Below are 21414 nucleotides of genomic sequence, written 5' to 3' on the forward strand. Positions count from 1 at the left end.
ATGACAGAAATCTTATGAAAAAAAATTAAATTCTTTTTTGTTAACATCATACTGTTAAAAACTAGCAAATATGTAGAAAAACTTTTCCAACATTTTTGTTTTAATAGAGCTTACAGTTTAAATATTCACCATAAAAAAAGCTGAAAATAATTATTATATATTCAATTTTTTTTTTAGAAAAATAAAAATAATGTTTTTTTTTTAAACAAATTGTAATTGTTTGTTTTAAACAAATCTAACCTTTGTATTTAATCTTAAACTATCATAAATTGCTCCAAGTATAAACAATTAAAAACCGTAAGGGATCACTTAACCAATGTTTGGTCTGTTTTCTTTGAACTTTGTTGGCTCGTTGTTTCTGTCAATATTTTTACAAATTCTCGGATCTTGTTCTTCTTTCGACTTTCATCTTCGATTTTCAGTCCATCTCTTCTAGGTCTTTTTTAATTTCCATAATGTATTTTCCGCCATATTTCATACTAAGTGCTTTCGTTACAACTTGTTTCAATAACCGATTTTCCGGAATTCTCATAATGTGAAAGAAATGTGGGAAATTCTTCGTTTTTTCATCAAACTGATAATCGGTTCTCTAATATTCTTTATAAACTGTTTTCATTAGTAGCGATTTGCCACACACCATATTTTTTTATAATTTTTGTTTTTTTTAGATTCTGATAATCCTATGTTCTGTTTCAGTTTGGTTACTTTTACCTTCTTCATTTTTAATTTTAATTAATTTTTCGCAAGCGCAAAGTGTTTATGATAAAATCACCGTACTACAGAGTGATATTTTAGTCCTTTTACCCAATTTTAAATGTAATTTAAGAAAGGGAAATTTAGGTGGAATAAAAAAATGTATTTGTTACAAAAGAGATTTAATAAAAAGCTATTACTTACATAATTATTAAAGAATATGCTCAAAATGCTCACCCGTTGCGGTTATACACGCACGGACTCTTTTCAGCATATTAGCAGAAACCTTTTTAAGAGTAGCATTGGAAATTTTCGTGATTAAGTCTGTAATATTGACTTTAAGTTCATCAATAGTACGACGATTGTTTTTGAAGGCCTCGGACTTAATATAGCCCCACAAAAAGTAGTCAGGAGATGCGAGGTCTGGGGACCTTGGAGGCCATAAGCCCTTGATTATTATTCGATCATCAAAGAACGCTTGCAGAAAATCCACGGTTTCTCGAGACTTGTGGGATGTAGCGCCGTCTTGCTGAAACCAGCAATAACGTTCTTGAGGTTCCAGGAGGGACACAAATTGGCGCACAATATTCCTGTATACTTCACCATTTACTGTCTGTTCGAAGAATACGGGTCCGACTATACGATGACGAGATATCGCACACCACACACCAATTTTTCCAGGATGCAAAGATTTGTCTTGTAACGCGTTAGGATTTTCAACCGCCCAAATTCGACAGTTTTGACTGTTCACATAACCGTCGAGATGGATCCAAGCTTCATCGCTAAAGAACACTGTGTTTAAAAATTCGATTCCCCGTTATCGTTTACGAGAGACCTAAACCGACGGCAATATTGCAATCGCTTGTTTAAATCTGGAGGCTGACGCTCTTGGACTAATCGTACGCGATACGAATACAATTTCAATTTTTTAGCGGCTTTCTGAACACTCGAATATGACAAACCGACTTGCGTGGAAAGTTTTCGTAAACTTTTCCTTGGAGAATTGAGCAATCTTGTTTTCACATTCTCTAAAACGTCATCTGTCAAGCGGGTCGGTCGACCGCTACGTTTTCTGTCGCAAACGCTACCTGTCTCTCGAAATCGGTTTGCTAGCCTAGAAATTGATTTTTTTTCTGGAACACGAACAAATTTAATTTGAAATGATTCTTTTACACTCGCGTACGAATTTGTAGCAAAATATTGTTCAAGAATGAAAACTCGTTGTTCTACGTTAAAAGATATTCTGTTCGTAACACTACCGTAAACGGTACAAAAGTTTACACAGCTCAAGGATAATCAACTCACACTGCCGTATCTATACCGGTTGAGTAGAGCTACCAACTTCGTGTCACAAAACAAAATTTCCCTTCCTTAGAAAAAAATTACCAGACATTAACAATTGGGTAACAGGACTAAAAAATCACTCTGTATAATGTCTCACTTTCGCGTTTATGGGAAGACATTTTCATTGTATGTTGATTCAATTAGAACTTGGACGTTTCTCATTTTTAGTGCTCTGTTATTCCTATAGGAATTTTCTCTTAATTTAGTATCTATTATTTCGTCCAGGCATTTAAATCTCTGTATTAATATAATTTCTTTATCCTGAATTCATATTTTATATACGCATAATGGATCTAAAGCCATTATTTCTGTTCTTTTCGTATGCAATTCATAACTACAATTTTTCTCGCAATTTTTTCTAAACTTATTATTTGATTTTTGACTTCTTCCATATTATTCGTTAAAAGGGCTAAATCATCGGAAAATCCTAAACTATTTGTCTTTATTACTTTTTCATCTTTGCAATCTTTACATTTTGTGGAATTTTTTTTTAAAATCATTTTTCATGATAAAATCCAGAGCGATGTTAAATAATACAAGCGAAAGACTATCGCTTTGTTTTGATCAAGTTTTAATGGTAAAAGGTTCAGAGATTTCTCCTCAGGATTTAACTTCAGATTTTGTGTTTTTTAGTGTTAACCCGATTTTGTTTACTAATTTTGGGTGTAAATCATAATTCCTTAAAATTTTCAATAATGTTTCTCTATGTACACAGTTTAGGCTTTTTTGAGTCAATGAACGTTAAGAAACGTTGTTTGGATCTTATACTTTTTTAATACAATATAATCAATTCCCTTAACAATTTTACTTCCATGATATCCCATATGGAGCCTCATCTAGTATTAGTAACAGGCCACATGAAAAATCTACTTGTTCCCAACTGGTCACTATATGTTTTCAACAAAGACTTATATAATTTTTATTCTTTATTTTTATTAAATACCCCAGGAGCAACAGGAATCAGCCTAAGGCGTTACATCAGTTGCTTCTGAGTGTCATGGCAATAGACTGCCCACTCCCTGTCTAAGTTTCAACAAATACTAATTCAAAGTTTTACGTAGTTGTCTATTTAACGATCAGTTTTTACTAATCAATAAAGTACATACATAAAGTAATAATAAGCTTTATCGGCTTATAGTTATTTACACAAAAATATTTTATCAAAAAACAATTTTTCTGTAAAATTACAAAACTGCTGTATATCAAAAATATAAAAGTAAATTAAGATATGTGAAAAAAAAAATTACTGAAATAGGCTATCTAATTTTTATGACGAACTAATAATAAAACTGAAAGAAAATGTTTATTTTTTAATAACTATATTCTAAGAAAAAAAAAATAGTTTGACGATAGAATACTGAACATACTGAGCGCTTATTAAACACTTTTGGTATGTCACTGAGCAGACTTTTTCCAATTTTTTATTTATTTTGAGTGATGAATTAATCACAGAAGCTTACAAAGAAACTTGTACGTGGGAATGTGAAAATGAAAATTTGTAGCGTATGAAAAATGCCAACTAACCGGAATTCGAACTCAAGACCTCGAAATGAAAGGCCGAGACGCTACCATTCCACCACGGAGATCGATGGAACATTGTTTGTAATTTGCAGTATAAGAATTCTTTTAGCTTATAACCTTTTTAGCTTTTTGTTAATAAATAATAACATTTTTTATTAATAAATTATAAAAAATTAAAATTAATCATTAAAACTTGTTTGGTTTATAAAAATTACAAAATTATTAAATCCATTAAGAGTTAACGTAATTTGACGCTAAGTAGATCAATTTCTAAATTAGAATGAGGCAAACACAAGAACATAGTAAAACACGCAAAATGAGAGGCCATACGGAATATCTCTGTCTTACAAATTAACTGTACGTGTGATTCCAAATGCAATATCATGGCCTGAAGTTCATATTATGCGAGAATCAAATCGGGATCTCATGTTCAGTTAAAAAGAGTTCGGAAAAACCTGCGTGCAAGTCAGTTTGTTAAAACATATCTTACCATACCTCGTTTCATAATTGGAAGTAAAACTTTCTGTGGTGTAAAGTCAAAACGCGCGCGCGCGCACACACACACACACACACGCACGCACAGAGAGAGAGAGACATATTACGAATCAACCACATAAACGGATTATGAAATCTATATTGTAGGAATATTGAACTCAGATCTTAAAAATTAAGAAATACATCAGTCAGGTTTAAAGTGAATTTTATTCAACCACAGCTATCGTTTATCTGTTTTTATTATAAAAACGAGAAATTAACCAAACAGTAATCGTATAACAAAAATAATCAATGACTTGGTTTTCCGCATATTTTCCACGAACTTTGATAATGATTTTCAGATTTCCTGAGTCATGCGGATTAAAAATTACAGTATTAAAGAACACTCTCTGATTTAATTGAATACTTTCATAACATTACTTGGACAGGAGAGGGGTTCTCTTTAAGATACGTATTCTTTATCTACAGGAAAAGTAATTTGTTATAGTGTATACTGATAGATTTGATCAATAAAAAATGTATTGTTCTAATCCTGAATAAAATACCCAGATTTCTTCGGAATTGTAAGCGGGATGGATGTCCCTAAAGGGTGGCTGAGCCCTTTGGTTATATTTTTTGTTTATTTCGATTCGTTTTCCTCTACTAAGTAGATAGTTATTCCCTCACTACTCACATCTTTCTTATAACATTTATTCTTTCTTTAGAATGTTTTAGAGTGCTAAGAATGTATATTCATTGGTACTTATGTTGATTCAGCTATATCGATAGCCCTTTACAGGGATTCCGTTTTCTATTCAATTGCTTTAAAAAAAAAAGAAGCCTAATCAGACATTAATGTCTTTATCGAATAATACCAGGCCTTCTAATATGCATTTATTTCAATATAATAACTAGATTTATAGCATTTTCTGAGGCAGAAATTATTATTATAAATAATAATAAAAAAATAAAAATTATTATTTATTATTCTTTCGTCGTTTTTCTAAGATAATAACTTTAAATTTTAATTGATCCTTGATCATTAACAATTAAGTTTTTCTTTTGAAAGAACTTTTATTTATTTTTTTTTTTTTTGGGGGGGGGCGAAAAACGCTTTCATGTTATCATCGCCCGGATTAAAAGCTATTATAAAGAATTACAATAAGCGTAATATAATTAAATAAAAATATATAAAATTCAACTAAAAATAAAACTTTACAAACTGCAAGAGGAGGTGTAAAGGGCCCTTCTCGGATAAAAAAAATGACTAAGAACTATAACTAATTTAAGAACCTATAACTAAAACAAAAAAATATACTTAATGTAAAACTAAAATATTAAAAATGTAATAAAACTTCAATATCACAACTAATATCACTAAACACTTATAACTAATATCACAGTCAGAATTTTAAAATAGGATAAAATTTATTTTAAAAAATAAGTAAATAAATAAAAATAAAAAACGCAATATAAATTAAATATATATATAAAATTGCACAATATCCGAGAGGGGTGTAAAGGACCCCTTCTCGGATAAGAGAATAAAAAAAAACAAACAGAAAACAAAAAATAAGACACTAAACTTTACCAAAAACAAAACTATACACCACAATATCAAATTTTAGATATAAGACCAGCACGATGCAAAAATAGAAACATCCGGTCTAAAACTTCGTTGTCATTGCTCAAAAATTGACGGATATTTCTGGGCAATTTAAATTTACTACGCAAAGCCGCATAACGTATGCAATCCACAAGAATGACTGGTGCACGGTCACGCGTCAATTGCATCGTGCGCGTAGTGGTGCGTGCGTGACCTGCCATCAGATTTATTTATTTATGTAGGAACCTTTACTTACCATTCATTTTTATGAATATTTTTAATTTTTATATTCCTTTTTATAAAGTTATTCGTACCTGCGCATAGGTTATCCTTTGCTGGTAATATTTTCTTAATTATATATTGTAATTTTCTTATGTTTTAAGGAATTTTATTGTAATTTCTTTGTACAAGGAAAATAAAAGTTTATTTATTCAATCAAAACATTATCGATGTAAACTAAAGTCGATTTGTAGATAACTGCCTATTCGCCAGCGACTGGTTTGAAACTTTAATTCCAACAGATTGCCAGTTAGTTATCATTGTGTACGTTTTACCAAAGAACACTTTGATACTTTAAATGTAACTTTCAGACGATACTGTTGTGAATATGTTCATAGAAATGATAAAGTTGTGAAAATGTTAACAAAGTCGTTTCAGTGTATAATCCAACAGATATTTGAATTTGGACTGTAGTAAGTACAATGTTCCATAAAATTTAGTAAATTATCGGAACATTTTTTTGAATAATATTTTAATTTATATATTGAATTTCTTACACAGTAATTTTCTACAAAAAAAATGATTAATTCGATGTTATGTTGTTACTTTGACGCTATCGTTTTAAAGTATACAAGAAAGAATTACATACTAATACAATGAAATCCGTTTATAACTGGGAAACTGAGTGGGGAAATTAAAGTCGTTGCGTTACTATTCAATCGCGTTCTCATCATTTTTAAGTTTCCCCAGGATGAATTCACAAATTCAATACCGGATGTTATGAAACAGCGTCTTTTTTTTTCAGTTGTGTCGCCGTCACTAGTTGTACGTCCCTAAATCTTAAAGATATAATTTTTTTCGTTACATTACTTGTAATAAAGAAAAATAATTGGTTTTATAAATGATTAATTCGTAATAAAAAAATTACTGTTATTTTATCTTGATAATTTACCGACTGTATATATTTAAAATTACTGTTAATTATCAATACGATTAGTTGAAAAAATTTGCTGATTAATGATGACGTACGGAATTTTTATTTTTTATTGTTACTTTTTATTTATTAATATATACATTTAATCGCAAATTTACTCGTGCAGTCACCGACGTTCATTTGTGGTAGAAGTGTTAAATCTGTAAACTGTATACAAAGTGCTTTTCATATTAAATTTTACAAAGATTAATATTCATGTAAAAAAAAAAAAAAACATTGATATTAGTTATTTTTATTACGTACAATTTTACTATTAACAATAGTATACATTGTTATAAAGTAAAAAAATTATAAATAAATTAAATATTAATTTTTAATATCTATACGAGTAAAAATATTAATTTTTCATAATGTTTCAAAATAAATAATTTAATTTAACTTACATTTTATAAATTTTGTTTAATATAAAGTATTTACATTCGGTTACAACTAAAACTTTAAAAAATTCAGAATATATTAGTTCATGATGCATTTAAAAAAATTGAAACTAGAAATAAACTGAAAAAAAAAACACAAAAAAAACAAGGATTCTAGCAAAATATTACAGGGATCAAAACCTATCGCAAAGAATTACGTAAAAAACTTACTTCTTTGCTATTTAAATATAAAAGAATATTGGTTCTACTTAATTATACCTTTATGATTTTATAAAAGGGAAAAAGTTTTAACAAAAAATAATTTTCAAACAAAGAGAATGATGTAAATAAAATATCCAAGATTATTAGATATTAGAGAAAATCTTTTTTACCAGAATTTACATTTATCCTCCAGGAAAATGTTAAGTACAGCTAATCAAACATCGGTTAAATTAAAAAATAAAAACACAACATATTTACATTTAAAAACTTTTTTTATTTATTTCATAATCGATTCGTGTAAATTAAATTTAACGTTATTCTTTCCATATTTTATCCTTTATGGTGTTAGGGTTATTTACCTCTATATAAGCTTAGAACTGGATGTGGGACGACAGGATATGTGGGGACTTCTATTTTAGGAGATCTCTTAACTACAACGTAGCTTTAGACCGTAAAGAAAAGCAGTTTTTTTTTTACATCTTATTTAAACAATAAGAGAGTTTTCGTTCGATGTACTTATTGTTGTGTTTTCCCTTCTGTTCATGAGAAGAAAAAGAGAATCTAGTGGGAATAAGGAAAATCAGGTATGTATTAATGTTTAAATAACATTTGTCATTTTTTAAGTTATCTTAAATTAGATTAATAGAAAGTAGTATATTAAACATAGTTCTGTTCAGTAAAAATTTAGCATAGATTTAACTGTTAAAAAGTTGTTCCAAAATTTACAAAAAAATTCTTTTTTTATAAAAAAAAAGATTGATTTTTTATTTTAGCCGTGATTATTAAACAGAAAAAATATCTTCAAACATTGTAAAATTTCTTTAGTGTACATCTGCTATATTGCACGAATATAGCACAAATTATTCTTATTTATTAATTTTTTCCGAATTTCTTTCCTAACATGTTCATCTTGAAACACGTTAGGACATTTATTTATGTGCGGTTGTTTCTTTTATTCTGTTTTTCTATCTGCTCAATACCTTTTCAATCTTTCTGACAACTCTTTCCTTCGTTCTTCGGAAAGTTCAGCTCTATTTTTGAGTTTTGACACTTTTTGGAACCTTTTAATTTCAGCTATTAACATCTCTTTAAAATTTCTCTTTCTATTATAATTTCTTCAGTTATTTCCAGTGCTTTTATATCTTCTTGGACTTGTGTGAACCGTTTGCCTTTAGGTTTTTACTTTGGAAGAAATGACTGTTGTTTAGTCGATCTACTGTTATTCATTCTAAATAAATGGGAGTAAAATGCAATTCGTCGTTTCTTATAACGTTTATTATTTGGAATTAATATTGCCTGATTATTTTGAAATTTAGGATCTAAAATTATAATTTTATCATATAATTTTCCTTACATTTTTTCTAAATTTTCTAGTAGTTCTTTGTTGCACAGTCTTTCTACTGCATAGAGCGCTTCCTGCTTTATCATAGTTTTACAGTGTCGAAATTTTGAATTCCATGATAAAGACTGTTTGTTAAATATGTTTTTCGATGGTTGGAAAGCTAATTTATTAGATGTAACTGTTTTTTTTATGTAAACAATTCCAACTGATCCATTCTCGGAGATATTTGAAATTATCAACTTTATCTATCTTTTTTTTGGAAATTCGAGCAGTTTTATCTTTAGTAAAATTTTTCGTCTTCTCAAACGCGATTTTTAATGCCATTTTAGCAACTTGTTTTTTTTTTTTAATTCTTTAACTTGTTGTTCAGCTTCTTTCCAGTTTTTAGCGAATAATGCCATATAATCAGCGAAAGCTAAACAATTAGTCCTTTAGTTCCCAGTCTTATTTCATTATTTTTGAGTAACTTTTGTTCCATTCTCTAACTACCTTTTCAAGAAGACAGTTAAAAAGCAGTGGAGAAAATCCATCTCCTTGTCTTACGCCGATTTTGATGGAAAATTCAGCGCCTTGTTTCCCATTTCAGGGACGACTGGTTTCAACCTCCAAAGTTTATAATCTTGGTTGTATTTTAGTAATTTATCTGGAAATTACCAAAAACATTTATCATATTATTTTCCTAAATTGTATGTTGCAATCTGTTCAACTAGTGAACAATAAGCAACCGCCTCACCAAAGAGAAATATACGAGGTGTATAAGAAAAGTAATGAGATTGGTAACACTGCGAGCGATCTGGCAACGCTGTGTCTACCGGTCTGTGCTAGACCGATTTGTTAATCCCTTCCACATGTTCAGTACGAGTTTCAACTACGTTTAGCTAACACATTATTTTTGACAGCGCCATCAATGAAGTTGTGTTTTTCTTGCGCGTTACGAAAATGGAGCGTCGGAATTTACAGCAAAGTTGTGCGTCAAGTTTTGTGTTAAACTTGAGAAATCCGCGAGTGCGACCTTTGAAAAGTTCAAAAAAACAGATCTATGGGGAACACTGCTTATTAAGAGCACAAGTTTTCCGCTGGCACAAATCATTTTTGGAAGGCCGAGAACACGTTGAAGATCAACCTCGCTCAGGGAGACCTTCAACTTCAAAATCTGACGAAAACGTTGAGCGTGTGAGGGTTCTTGTGAGATCAGACCGTCGTTTAACGATAAGAATGATGAGTGAACAGTTAAATTTAAACGCTTTCATCGTACAACAAATTTTGACAGACGATTTGTACATGCGAAATGTTTGTACAAAATTGGTGTCGAAAAACCTCACAACGGAACAGAAGGACAATCGAAGAAACGTGTGCGTTGATCTTCTTGAAAAGATCGACAATGAACCAGAATTCTTCAATCGTGTGATCACAGGTGATGAATCCTGGATATTTGAGTATGGTCCTGAAACAAAGCGGCAAAGCAAAGAGTCGCACACTCCGTCATCTCCTCGACCGAAAAAATGTCGAATGAGCAAATCAAAGATCAAAACCATGCCGATTTGCTTTTTTTGACAGTAGGGGTATCGTGCATAATGAATTTGTTCCTCCAGGACAAACTGTCAACCAAATGTTTTACAAAGGTGTCCTTGAAAGGGTCAGAAAAGAGTGATTCGCGAGAGACCAAACACTGCAGACAAGTGGATGCTTCATCATGACAATGCCCCGTGTCACACGGCCATTTCCATCAGGGAATATTTTACCTCGAAACGCATTCCTACGGTTCCTCAACCTCTCTATTCACCTGATTTGAGTCCTTGTGACTTTTCCTTTTCCCGAAATTGAAACCTGTCTTACAAGGACGTTATTTTGGAACTCTGGAGATCATTCAAAAGACTGTGACCGACCAGTTAAAAGCCCTACCAGTTGAAGCTTTCCAGCACTGGTACCAGGAGTGGGAAGAACAACTCCGCCGGTGTATAGCTGCCCAAGGAAACTACTTTGAAGGGGATAATATTGTTGTTTGAAAAAAATAAAAACTTTGGTAAAAAAAAGTCAGTCTCATTACTTCTCATACACCTCGTATGTGTGATATGTAAACGAGGTGTAGTCTTGTACAGGCCAACCATTCCTGAGGTTAATTGAACCTTTATCACCAATGTACACCGTTATCCAATGTCTAGTATTGAAATCTGTATAAAAGTAATTACTTTTTATTAGTATTTGAATATCAGAACCTTCGATTTCGAAAATCAGCTGTTAAAAAGCTAATTTGCAATGTCGAGTTAACCACTAGAACAGCCCGGTGGGTTTTATTTATTTATAAATATAAATTTTTGCTTAAAAAATAAAAGAACTTCTTTTCGGATATTCTCGTTATTGAACAAAATTTATTTTCATTGAAATAGTAAGCTAAATCTGTCTATCATCAAATTGATTTAAAATCTGTAAACGATAAAATTTAAATATTCATACATAGAGAATGAGATGGAAATCTTCATTTTATATTGGATTTTACTGTAGTATCTTATAAACTAAATGTATTCAATTTTTTTTTAAATTTATCCCCAAATATTGTTCGGTAATTATTTCAGAACCTGATTTTTGGTTCAACAGTACTTAATTAATAATAAAGATGTAAACACCTTTTAAAAAGTATATTCTATGCATAGTTCAAACGGTTATAGGAGCTGAGCTATTTTGCACATGACACATTGTTATATTAATAAACTAATGAATGAAAGAGTACGCTGTACGTAGATAAGAGAGCGTCTACCACAGCCTTTCTCAGTTATGGATATTGTGGTACTCGTTCAGTTGTGCTGTGGTCGGGAGCTGACAAACAGCTCCTATTTGTGTTCATAGGAAATTTAAATAACCAAAATTTACTAAATTTCTATGTAACATAGAAATAATCATTGATCGACTTCTTGACTAAAATTAATTTGTGCAAACGGTTATAGTCTGTAATTTTGAGGTCAGTGGATTTGTTTCTCAAATTATTTGAAAAGTGATCAGGACTCCCTGCACGGATCCCTCAATTTTTAACTATCTATTGTTATTTTTCAATTTTCATTTAAATAAAAGTAAATTTATAAATAGAAAGAAAATTATTAAAGAAATAAATCGATTTTTTCAAGTATTTTTTTAATAAAATTGAAATTATAAATTTCAACTGATAAATTTATAATTGATAAATTGAGATCATACTATTTTCGATCGGACTTTTTAACAGTTAAATTTAAATTTTACTGGGTAATAATGATGCAGAACACTATTTTCTGTAATAGTAGTGATTTAAAAGTTTTTTTTTATAAGGTAACTTAATAAATGAATCATGTTGTTAAAAACAGTCAATACAGCCTTGAATTTTCTCCCTTTGAATATATTTTTCTTCTAATATAAATAATGTACAGCATATTAAAAGTAAATAAGTTAAAACTAAAAGCAGTGTATAGCCTTTAAACAGCTTCACAAAAACCTGACATTATTTCGGTCCAGGAACTATCAATACCCATTTTCTTTTTCAAAATGAGAGCTTCTGAGACGATAAATTAATATTATTATTATTATTATATATTTATTAATAATAAATAAATTTAGGTAAATATATACAGTTACTGTACTCATTTTATCACTCATGATTTTGATGAAATTTGGAATATACAAGCCTAGTTTTAGGTATGAGAAACTGCGTATTTGCCCAGAGGGGGAGATTTAGGAAGGCGGAAGAAATAGTAGTAGAAAAATAATAACATTTATAAAAACAAATAAAAATTTATAAGACATACATTTTGTCGTAAATTTTCATTACGCTGCAGGTACTCAAGAGGTTAGGCGACCCTTAAATGTGTTATATAGAAGCATTCTGAGACGGCAAGTATTCTCAGAGGTTTACTAGAATCCCGAAACGGGTAATAAATGTATTGGAAGAGCTTAAACATGTCTTTGTCGACAAATATTGACGCTTTCAAGTGCAATTCTGCAAATATATTTTTTTTTGCGTGTACTAAGTCCATTTTGAGAAAAACAATTTATTCTTATGACCGAGTGACGGAAATTTAATTTGTAAAAGAACATTCAGAAAATTAAAACAAATTTGTCATTGTTTATTTTGATGACTTATAAACAAAGATCAGTTATGTTTCAAAGAACTTATTAGAGACTTTATAAGGAAAAAAGGGAGAAAAAAGTTTTTAATATTTAATTAAATTAATTTTTTTATTAGTAATTGTACATTTTTTAAAACCAATTTAATTTATTTCATTTTTTAATTATTTTTACTTGATTATATGTATTGTCTATTGTAGTTTTTTGAAATGAAAATGTTAAATTTTTTTTTCCCTAATATGTACGTTGCAATCTGTTCAACTAATGAACAATATGCAACCCCCTCTCACAACCGAATGGGATGAGGATGATATGTATGACTTATAAATGAAATGTAGTTTTGTACAAATTCAGGCCAACCATTCCTGAAACATATGATTAATTGAAACCACCAAAGTAACGGTATCCCCTGTTTAGTATTCAAATTCATATAAAAGCAACAACCTTTACTAAGACTTGAACCTCAGAACTTTCGATTTTGAAAATCATCTGTTAAACAACTGTTTTGCGACGACAAGTTAACCACTAGACCAACCCGGTTAAATTTGAAATATGTGTTGTATTTTTTGATGTTATTTTTTATATATTTTTTTGTTTTTAAAGGTTTTTACTTTTAAAAAATAACGACAACAATTCACTGTCAAAAATAATGTTTTAAAATAATACGTAAAAGACGGTAAAAATAATTTTTGCTCATGGCGGCAAAAAAGCTAGATTGGGTCCTGGAAAGATAATTTATTTAGGACCCAAGTTATTAATTATAATTTAAATTATTCAACCTTTCATCCGAGTTAAGTCGGTCGTAACTTATACAGTACCAGCAACCAAAATTTAGTTACTATACCCGTGTAATATACATTTTTATTGGACTAAATAATTTGGTTTCCGTCAAATTAAGTTAAGAATGAGATTAGATTTATTTAAGACTAAATTAAATCATATGTATTTTCATAAATGTGCAATATATACATTATTTACGGAGTAAATAAATTGGTTTAAGGAAATTTAATTGAATGTAATTTAATATTAAGGTCAGGCTAGGTTGATTTATACATAATTTATAAATTTGGCAGAAACCTACTTTTGATTTATCTGATAAAGTCACAATTCATAATTTCTGCTCGACTCAATCTAATTTAACCTTAAGCAAATGTAAACTTATTATTAAATAAATTTAACTGAAACCAACTTATTTAGTCGGCAACAACGTATATTACACGTGCATAGTATAAAACAATAAAACTTTGTGTGCGTGTCCTTTGTAACTTACAACGAACGGAACAGAACGGGAACACAAGGATACCGGAGGATACATATCCCCCAACTATTTATAAAAAAACCTGGATAACAGTCTCTTCTTACTATCGGACGAGTCTTTTTTTATTTAATATCGGTTATATATTAGTTTTATTTATGGAAGGAATTGTGGAATGCGCTCCTATCCTTACAGATCAACTTGAAAAATGTTACTTGAACTGACCTTGAGATACAAGCAATGTATTTGCGTCTTTGTTCTTGCACGACTCCCTTTCAGTTTGTTCACTGAAGGCCTATCGGTGCAAGTTTCTTTCGGTCTAGCAGGAATGCTCCTGATGGAACACTAGTTATCGGATGATGCAAAATATTCCTTTCGCCGAAGAGACTCGCATGTGCTAACGATCGGCCAAAATTATAACGTGAAGGAAATAAGAAGGTGATTTTAACGACGGCATAACTCTGGTAAAGACGTTTTCGACGAATAATTTAAATTTTAACTTATTTCCCATAGATTTTAAATTTCATTAAAATCAGAGGTGAGTCCATAATTGTATATACGTAATTACCTAAATTTAAGCGGGAATGTATTTAAATGTAGTCGCTAATATTTAATTAATTATTTATAATGGTCTAACCTTTTTTATTTTTGTTAACAGATACAAATAAAAAAAAAAAACTGTGATATTTAAAAAAAATAAAAATCATACTGTTAATTTTATATAAGAATTTTTTAAAAAACAATAAAAATATGTATTTAAATATAATATCGTTTTTATTTATTATAAACGAATATATTAATATAATACACTGTGATTATGATTTTGAAAATAAATTTTTAAATCCACCGAAAAAACCATTAAATGAACTTAACAATAATGACAATAAAAATGATTATGGTGACGATAAACAAATCAGTTACGAAAAATTAAAAGAAATAATTAGCGATATATTATCGGACAATTTAACAACGGATTACACGACAATTAACGAATATAAAGTTAAATTACCGCAAACATTAATACCGACCAAATACAATATAAGTATAAATCCGGATTACGATGGTTTAACTTTTCAAGGTGAAATTAAAATATCCGCATATTTGCCTTATGAAAATGATATTACTATAAATACAGTAATAATGAATGCAAAATTATTAAATATAACTAACGTTACATTAAATGATGTGACAATAAGTAATAGAAACATACCGATTGTATCGACGTTGTTATTGGATGATTTGAACTGGTTTGTTATAAAATTAAATGACAGTTTTATTCCAAATAATAAATATGAAATAACTATAAAATATATTGGTGTTATTCGAAACTTAGCTGGATTATTTAGAACGTCTGTCACCAACAATGAAACAAGGTAAGTTTATTTTATTTTTAATTAATTTATGTTTTATTTATAATTATTTTGTGATTAATTCTTCCTTGTAGGAGAAAATAAATTTACGTCACGCCAAATACTTAAGTTAAGAAAATACAAGAACTAATTTAAAAAGAAAAAACCGGTTTTTTCTTAGATTCTAAACCGAAAGCATACCGTTTAAAATCTCACTAAGTCTTGTAAGCGTAAAAACAGAATACTATTCCTTAATAAACCTGGCCGCATAAGTTGGACCTGTTGCATCGCGGCTGTGGTTAGTACGAGGTGTGTGAGAAAAGTAATGAGACTGATTTTTTACTTACCAGAGTTTTTATTTTTTTCAAACAACAATATTACCCCCTTCAAAGTAGTTCCCTTGGACAGCTACACACCGGCGGAGTCGTTGTTCCCACTCCTGGTTGGTAGCAGTGCTGGAAGGCCTCAACTGGGAGGGCTTTTAACTGGTCGGTCACAGTCTTTTGAATGTTCTCCAGAGTTCCAAAATGACGTCCTTTTAAGACAGGTTTCAATTTCGGGAAAAGGAAAAAGTCATAAGGACTCAAATCAGGTAAATAGGGAAGTTAAGGAACCGTAGAAATGTGTTTCGAGGTAAAATATTCCCTGTTGGAAATGGCCGTGTGACACGGGGCATTGTCATGGTGAAGCTTGTGCTCTTGATAAGCAATGTTCCCCATAGGCCTGTTTCAACTTTTCAAAGGTCACACTCGCGGATTTCCCAAGTTTAACACAAAACTTGATTGCACAACTTTGCTCTAAATTCCGATGCTCCATTTTCGTAACATACAACAAAAACACAACTTCATTGATAGGTCTGTCCAAAATAATGTGTTGGCTGAACGGAGTTTCAGGAGTCAACCGTAAATGATATCGTTTATTTGAACAAACTTCAAGATTTTTTAATTCCTCAGTTAGACGATGATCACCAAGATTGACGCTAACACCATCAGCAAGACAAAGGACCACCTCACTACCGCCTAGAAGTCCGAGGGATTTTCTTCGGGATAGATGTCCGTATCATTTTCTTGATAATCGATTCCCAGATCGGTAGACCGGTTGTGAAGGTCCACTTGCATGGCCACCTCGCTTCCCAGATTTGACCCTCCTCCTTCTTCTTGTGGGGTTTCATTAAAGATCGGATTTATGTACCCACCTTTGCCTACCGATCTTGTTGAACTAAGACTTCGAATTAACGCCGCAGCTTCAGATGTAACGTCCCACTTGCTGGCTACAGTGTGGAATGAATTCGTTTTCAGATGGGATGTATGTAGCATTTCAAACAGAATCCATATGGAACCAAAGTGAATGTTGGGTAACAAACTTTTGTGTTCTTCTAATGTAGTGAGACTCAACCGAGTCTGTAAGTTTCTAAATAAATTTTTATATGCTATTAAAATTGTGAATTCCTTTTTGAATCACCGGGTATTATTGTATATTTTTTTGTAAAGTAAGGTTATGTTTAACGTAACCTAAATGTTTCGTTAGTACAACTCAACGTTTAACAGCGTGTAAAATACGCTGTTAAACGTTGAGTTGTAGTGTCTCGGCCTTTCATCCGGAGGTCCCGGGTTCGAATCCCGGTCAGGCATGGCATTTTTACACGCTAAAAAAATTGTCATTCATCTCATCCTCTGAAGAAATACCTAACGGTTGTCCCGAAGATTTAAAAAAAAAAACACCGTTGATTTTGATGTGACGACTATATGAGCTAAATAATGTCCTCCTGTACAGTAAACTCGCAGTGTCCGAGTGGAAAAGTGTTAATCTTTTGTTTGGATGACTTCATATGCTGGTCTCAAACTTAGCATATGATGAAAAAACCTTATCATCTACCATTTTTAATCTGGTTTTGCTGAAGTCCTTTCAATAAAAAACTTTAGGTAGAAAATGATTTCATGATTTCATAAATGATAAAATAATTCTCATTTTTACGAGATAATAGTAAAAGTGGAAATGTTTTCTAAATGAAAACACCAACCGCTTACCTTAGATAAGCTTTCCTGCTTACACAATTTACACTGTCCTATCGACCGCTTGAACCAGTATACAGGTTCAAACCTGCTAGAAGTATGGGATGAAGATAAATATAAAGAAACAAAAAGCACGATAATTAACAAATCAACCAAAAGGGCAACGATTAGGATTGGGGGAAATAAAGTTGAGCAAGAGGCATCCTTCAAGAACCTGGGTGCATCTTTAAGGAAGATATGAAGTGTGATAAGGAAGTTAAAGTACGAATTGCTAGGACAAAGGAAGCATTCAGCAAAATGAGGAGAGTGCTATGTAGCAAACTAGATCTGCGACTAAGGAAAAAACTTGCAAAATGTTTTGTGTGGAGTGGCCCTTTATGGGGCAGAGATATGGACTATTAGGAAGGGAGAGGAGAGAAGATTGGAGGCTTTGAAATGTGGGTTTGGAGGAGGATGGAAAAGGTCAGCTGGATGGAAGGAGTTCGGAATGAGGAAGTGCTTCGTAGAGTTGGAGAAGAGCGGGCGATTATCGAAATAATAAAAAGAAGAAAATGCAATTGGCTGGGACACTTGCTGAGAGTTATTGCCTGTTGGTGACGGCGTTGGAGAGATTTGTAATGGAGAGGAAAGTAAAAGGCCGTAAACGAATGAAGCTGGTAGACAATATAAAAGGTGAAGCTGCTTCCAAACCCCTGCTGCTTCCATCCTCCTCCAAACCCACATTTCAAAGCCTCCAATCTTCTCTCCACTCCCTTCCTAATAGTCCATATCTCTGCCCCATAAAGGGCCACTCCACACAAAACATTTTGCAAGTTTTTTCCTTAGTCGCAGACCTAGTTTGCTACATAGCACTCTCCTCATTTTGCTGAATGCTTCCTTTGTCCTAGCAATAAAAGGTGAAGCTGCTATGAAATGAAACGGATGGCACAGAATCGAGCAGAATGGAGGGCGGCCAAGTGAAAATCTGCATTAGGGCAGGACACTTATTATTATCAAGCATTTAAATTTAAAAACTCTACCATACGTTCGATTTTTTTTTTTTTTTAAATGATACTTCAGTGAGAAAATACGAAAAAATCTAAAATCTATTTTTTTTTCCAAAAAGAGTGGTTACTGTTAAATATTGATTACTTAATATATAATAGAAACGAAAAGTAATATTTTAATCACTTAACCTGCTATGTCTATTTAAAATAATATATTTCGATAAATCAGGTTTTTCCGTTCATGAACACTCTTAAAAATAAAAAAAAGATAACATGAACCAAGATAATGAGCTAACATATTAACAGGCGTTAAATAAATAATGAACTTTAGTTTCTCTTTTGTATGAAACCTGAAGTCATGAAAATAAAAAGCTGCGTTGTAATTTAATTATTAACTTATAAATAACTTAAATTTATTTGTTTATAAATAGTAGTTCTTGCTATTTAAAAATGTTTATCGAAGAGTGTGAAATCTTGTTGAGATTTCATGATGTATTACCATCTAAATTTTATTTTTAAAAATATTTATTTTTTCTTTCTCGTCTCCATAGCCCTATAGCAGAGCTACAGCTCCAGAAGGGAAAGTGTTCGGTCCAAATTGTAATCGGTCCAATTTGGGCATATACGGTTTTCACCAGATCTTGATGTTTTGATACCTAAGAAACCCAAAAACCAGATGGCAATTTTCCGGATGTTAATGTTCGTATATACATGTGCGTTTTCGATGTCGGTCTCTAAATCACCTCATATCATATCTCCAGAAATACTGAGCCGATTTTGACTATACTTGGTCAAATTATTTCTATACATCGGGCATTGATGCCATTAAATTCTCAACTTAAAAGGTCAACGAAGTGAGGCTATAGAGCAAGGTCTTTCACTTTATCTCAAGAATTCGCCTAATTAAAATCATATTTTTCTTAGACGCATTTTTCAACAATTAAAAAAAACAATGTTTGCCAAAAAAAATTTTACGAAATCGCATCCGTACCCCCAAAAATTCTCTAAACTTGTCGCTAAGTGGGTATGCTGAGTCAATAGTACCACCTGTCACTACAAGGAGCGCTAGGTGTCGCAGTCCGCCATTTTGGAATTTCCCTTGTTCCCTTTGGGAAATTCCCTTTTCCCTCGTCCTCTTGGACGGGAAATTTGGAATTCCACAAGGCTGAAACCGAATTTTTTTTTATTCTTTAAATATTAATTATTTATTTCATTTAGTTAATATTTCAAAGGTTCCTAGCACTGAGGTACAGCTGTTGCAGTCGACTGTTATGTTGTGACGTCATAGAAGTCCGGTAGAATTAAATTAATGAATAATATTTAAATTGTGAAAAAGTAACTCGGTCTGGCTGGGTCTCTCGAATTCGATCGTCTTGTTGACACGGTACCCGGTGCGTTAAGCCTCGCGGCTACACGAGCTGCCGTACAAATAAGCGAAATTTGTTCTATGTAAGTTGTGAAATTACATTAGTTTAGTTAGTGCCGACCGTCACCGCTAGTACCGCCACACCCGCGCGAATTAAATACGGTATGCGCGCGGGCTTTAGGCAGAATCATTGAATTAAATATTTAAAATTAACATTTTAAATAAAGTTGTGTGTGCATGCGTGCGTAAACTATGTATCAGAAACAACCCACAGTTACAGGAGTTATAGAAAAGCCCAAAAAATGTGTCAGTTTTTTTTTTTTTAGTTAAAGGGTTGGTTACTGGCGCTTTCTGAGTTCATTCTACTAGCAAAAATAATGAAAAAAGTTAATATAAATATGATTTCGAATAAGCTCCGTTAGTGAGTTACGGCTAGCGAAAGATTTCACCCTGATTACTGGGAAAAAGGTGGAATAAAATCATTCTGAAATTCTAGCTACCCAAAATAAGGATTAAACGTGAAGGTTTCTTATGGTCTTTGACCTGATAAATTGAATAAAATATGTTTGCCGACCATATATGCAATAAGTTTCATAATATCCTAAGTAAAACAGAAAGACTTGTCTAAAAGCATGTTTTTTTTTTACTTCTGTAATACAAAAACTTTGTTAAATTGCTAATAAATGCGTAAAATTTATTATCAAAACTTGTTGAAAATCTAATTTTGAGAAAATTTATGTAAAATAGCCCAATAGAAAACAAATAAAAGTTCAAGAAATTTGATTATATTACTAAAACTTAACTATGAAAACTTTTAAATGTTATCAACAGCAGAAAATTAAATTAATATAAAATGATACAGTAATATGTTAGTGATACGTTTAATAAAGTTTCAGAACTCTGTCCTAACTTCAATATACTTGGCCGCATGCTGGCGTTGCTTTCCGCAGTTCTGCACGACTTCGCTTAATTCGTGCAACGGCATCTATAATACGAGCAGCCAACTCCTCACGTTTATGACCTTTTGTACACAATACTTTTCATCCAACCCCCATATATATAGTTAAAAATTTTCTTTGTAAGCGTTTCTATTATTTTGATAATACGATGAACAACATCTTCGTCTTCCGAAAAAAAATTATAATAAAACAAATTTCTATTAAAACTTGATACCTCAAGAAAAGTTAATCGGGAGATCAATAACTTATTAAAGTAGATTTCAATATATTTTCTAAATATCATTTCCAGGAATCATAAAAATCAGTTATAAAAATTAATTTAATTAGTAACATAGGATATTATTATAAATAAATTACGGTATTGATTTAAGCTTTACTGCTCAACTAATAACACAATTATGTGAACATGTTTACATCTAAAGCCTTCCGTAAAGTATATTAAATACAAAAATAAAATTATAATTCCAACCGGGTCATAAAATATCGGTGTCCTTTTAATTTCTTATTTTAGTTTAAAGTATCAGGAAAACATAATTTTTTCCTTCTTTTTTAATCTGCCTTCCTACACCGCCTGAACGCCTCCAATTTTCTGTAGGTCTTCTACCGCCCCCACCGTCCCCCCTCCCA

The 21414-nt window shown here is 31.3% G+C and overlaps 1 protein-coding gene across 2 annotated transcripts in view; it reads left to right on the plus strand.

Moving 5' to 3' along the window:
- LOC142329725 (aminopeptidase N-like) overlaps positions 1-21414 on the plus strand; it is a 193826-nt gene that overhangs the window by 43017 nt on the left and 129395 nt on the right. The window contains exon 2 of one of the 2 annotated variants that reach the window (XM_075374460.1): positions 14774-15488. The exons of the other annotated variant lie outside the window; for it this stretch is intronic. Within the exon in view, the coding sequence (XP_075230575.1) occupies positions 14866-15488 (623 nt within the window). The 5' untranslated portion in view covers positions 14774-14865. The remainder of the gene's footprint in view (positions 1-14773; positions 15489-21414) is intronic. 2 annotated transcript variants of the gene reach the window in all.

Source organism: Lycorma delicatula, chromosome 9 (assembly GCF_047948215.1).
Source record: "Lycorma delicatula isolate Av1 chromosome 9, ASM4794821v1, whole genome shotgun sequence".
Classification (NCBI taxonomy): Eukaryota; Metazoa; Arthropoda; class Insecta; order Hemiptera; family Fulgoridae; genus Lycorma; species Lycorma delicatula.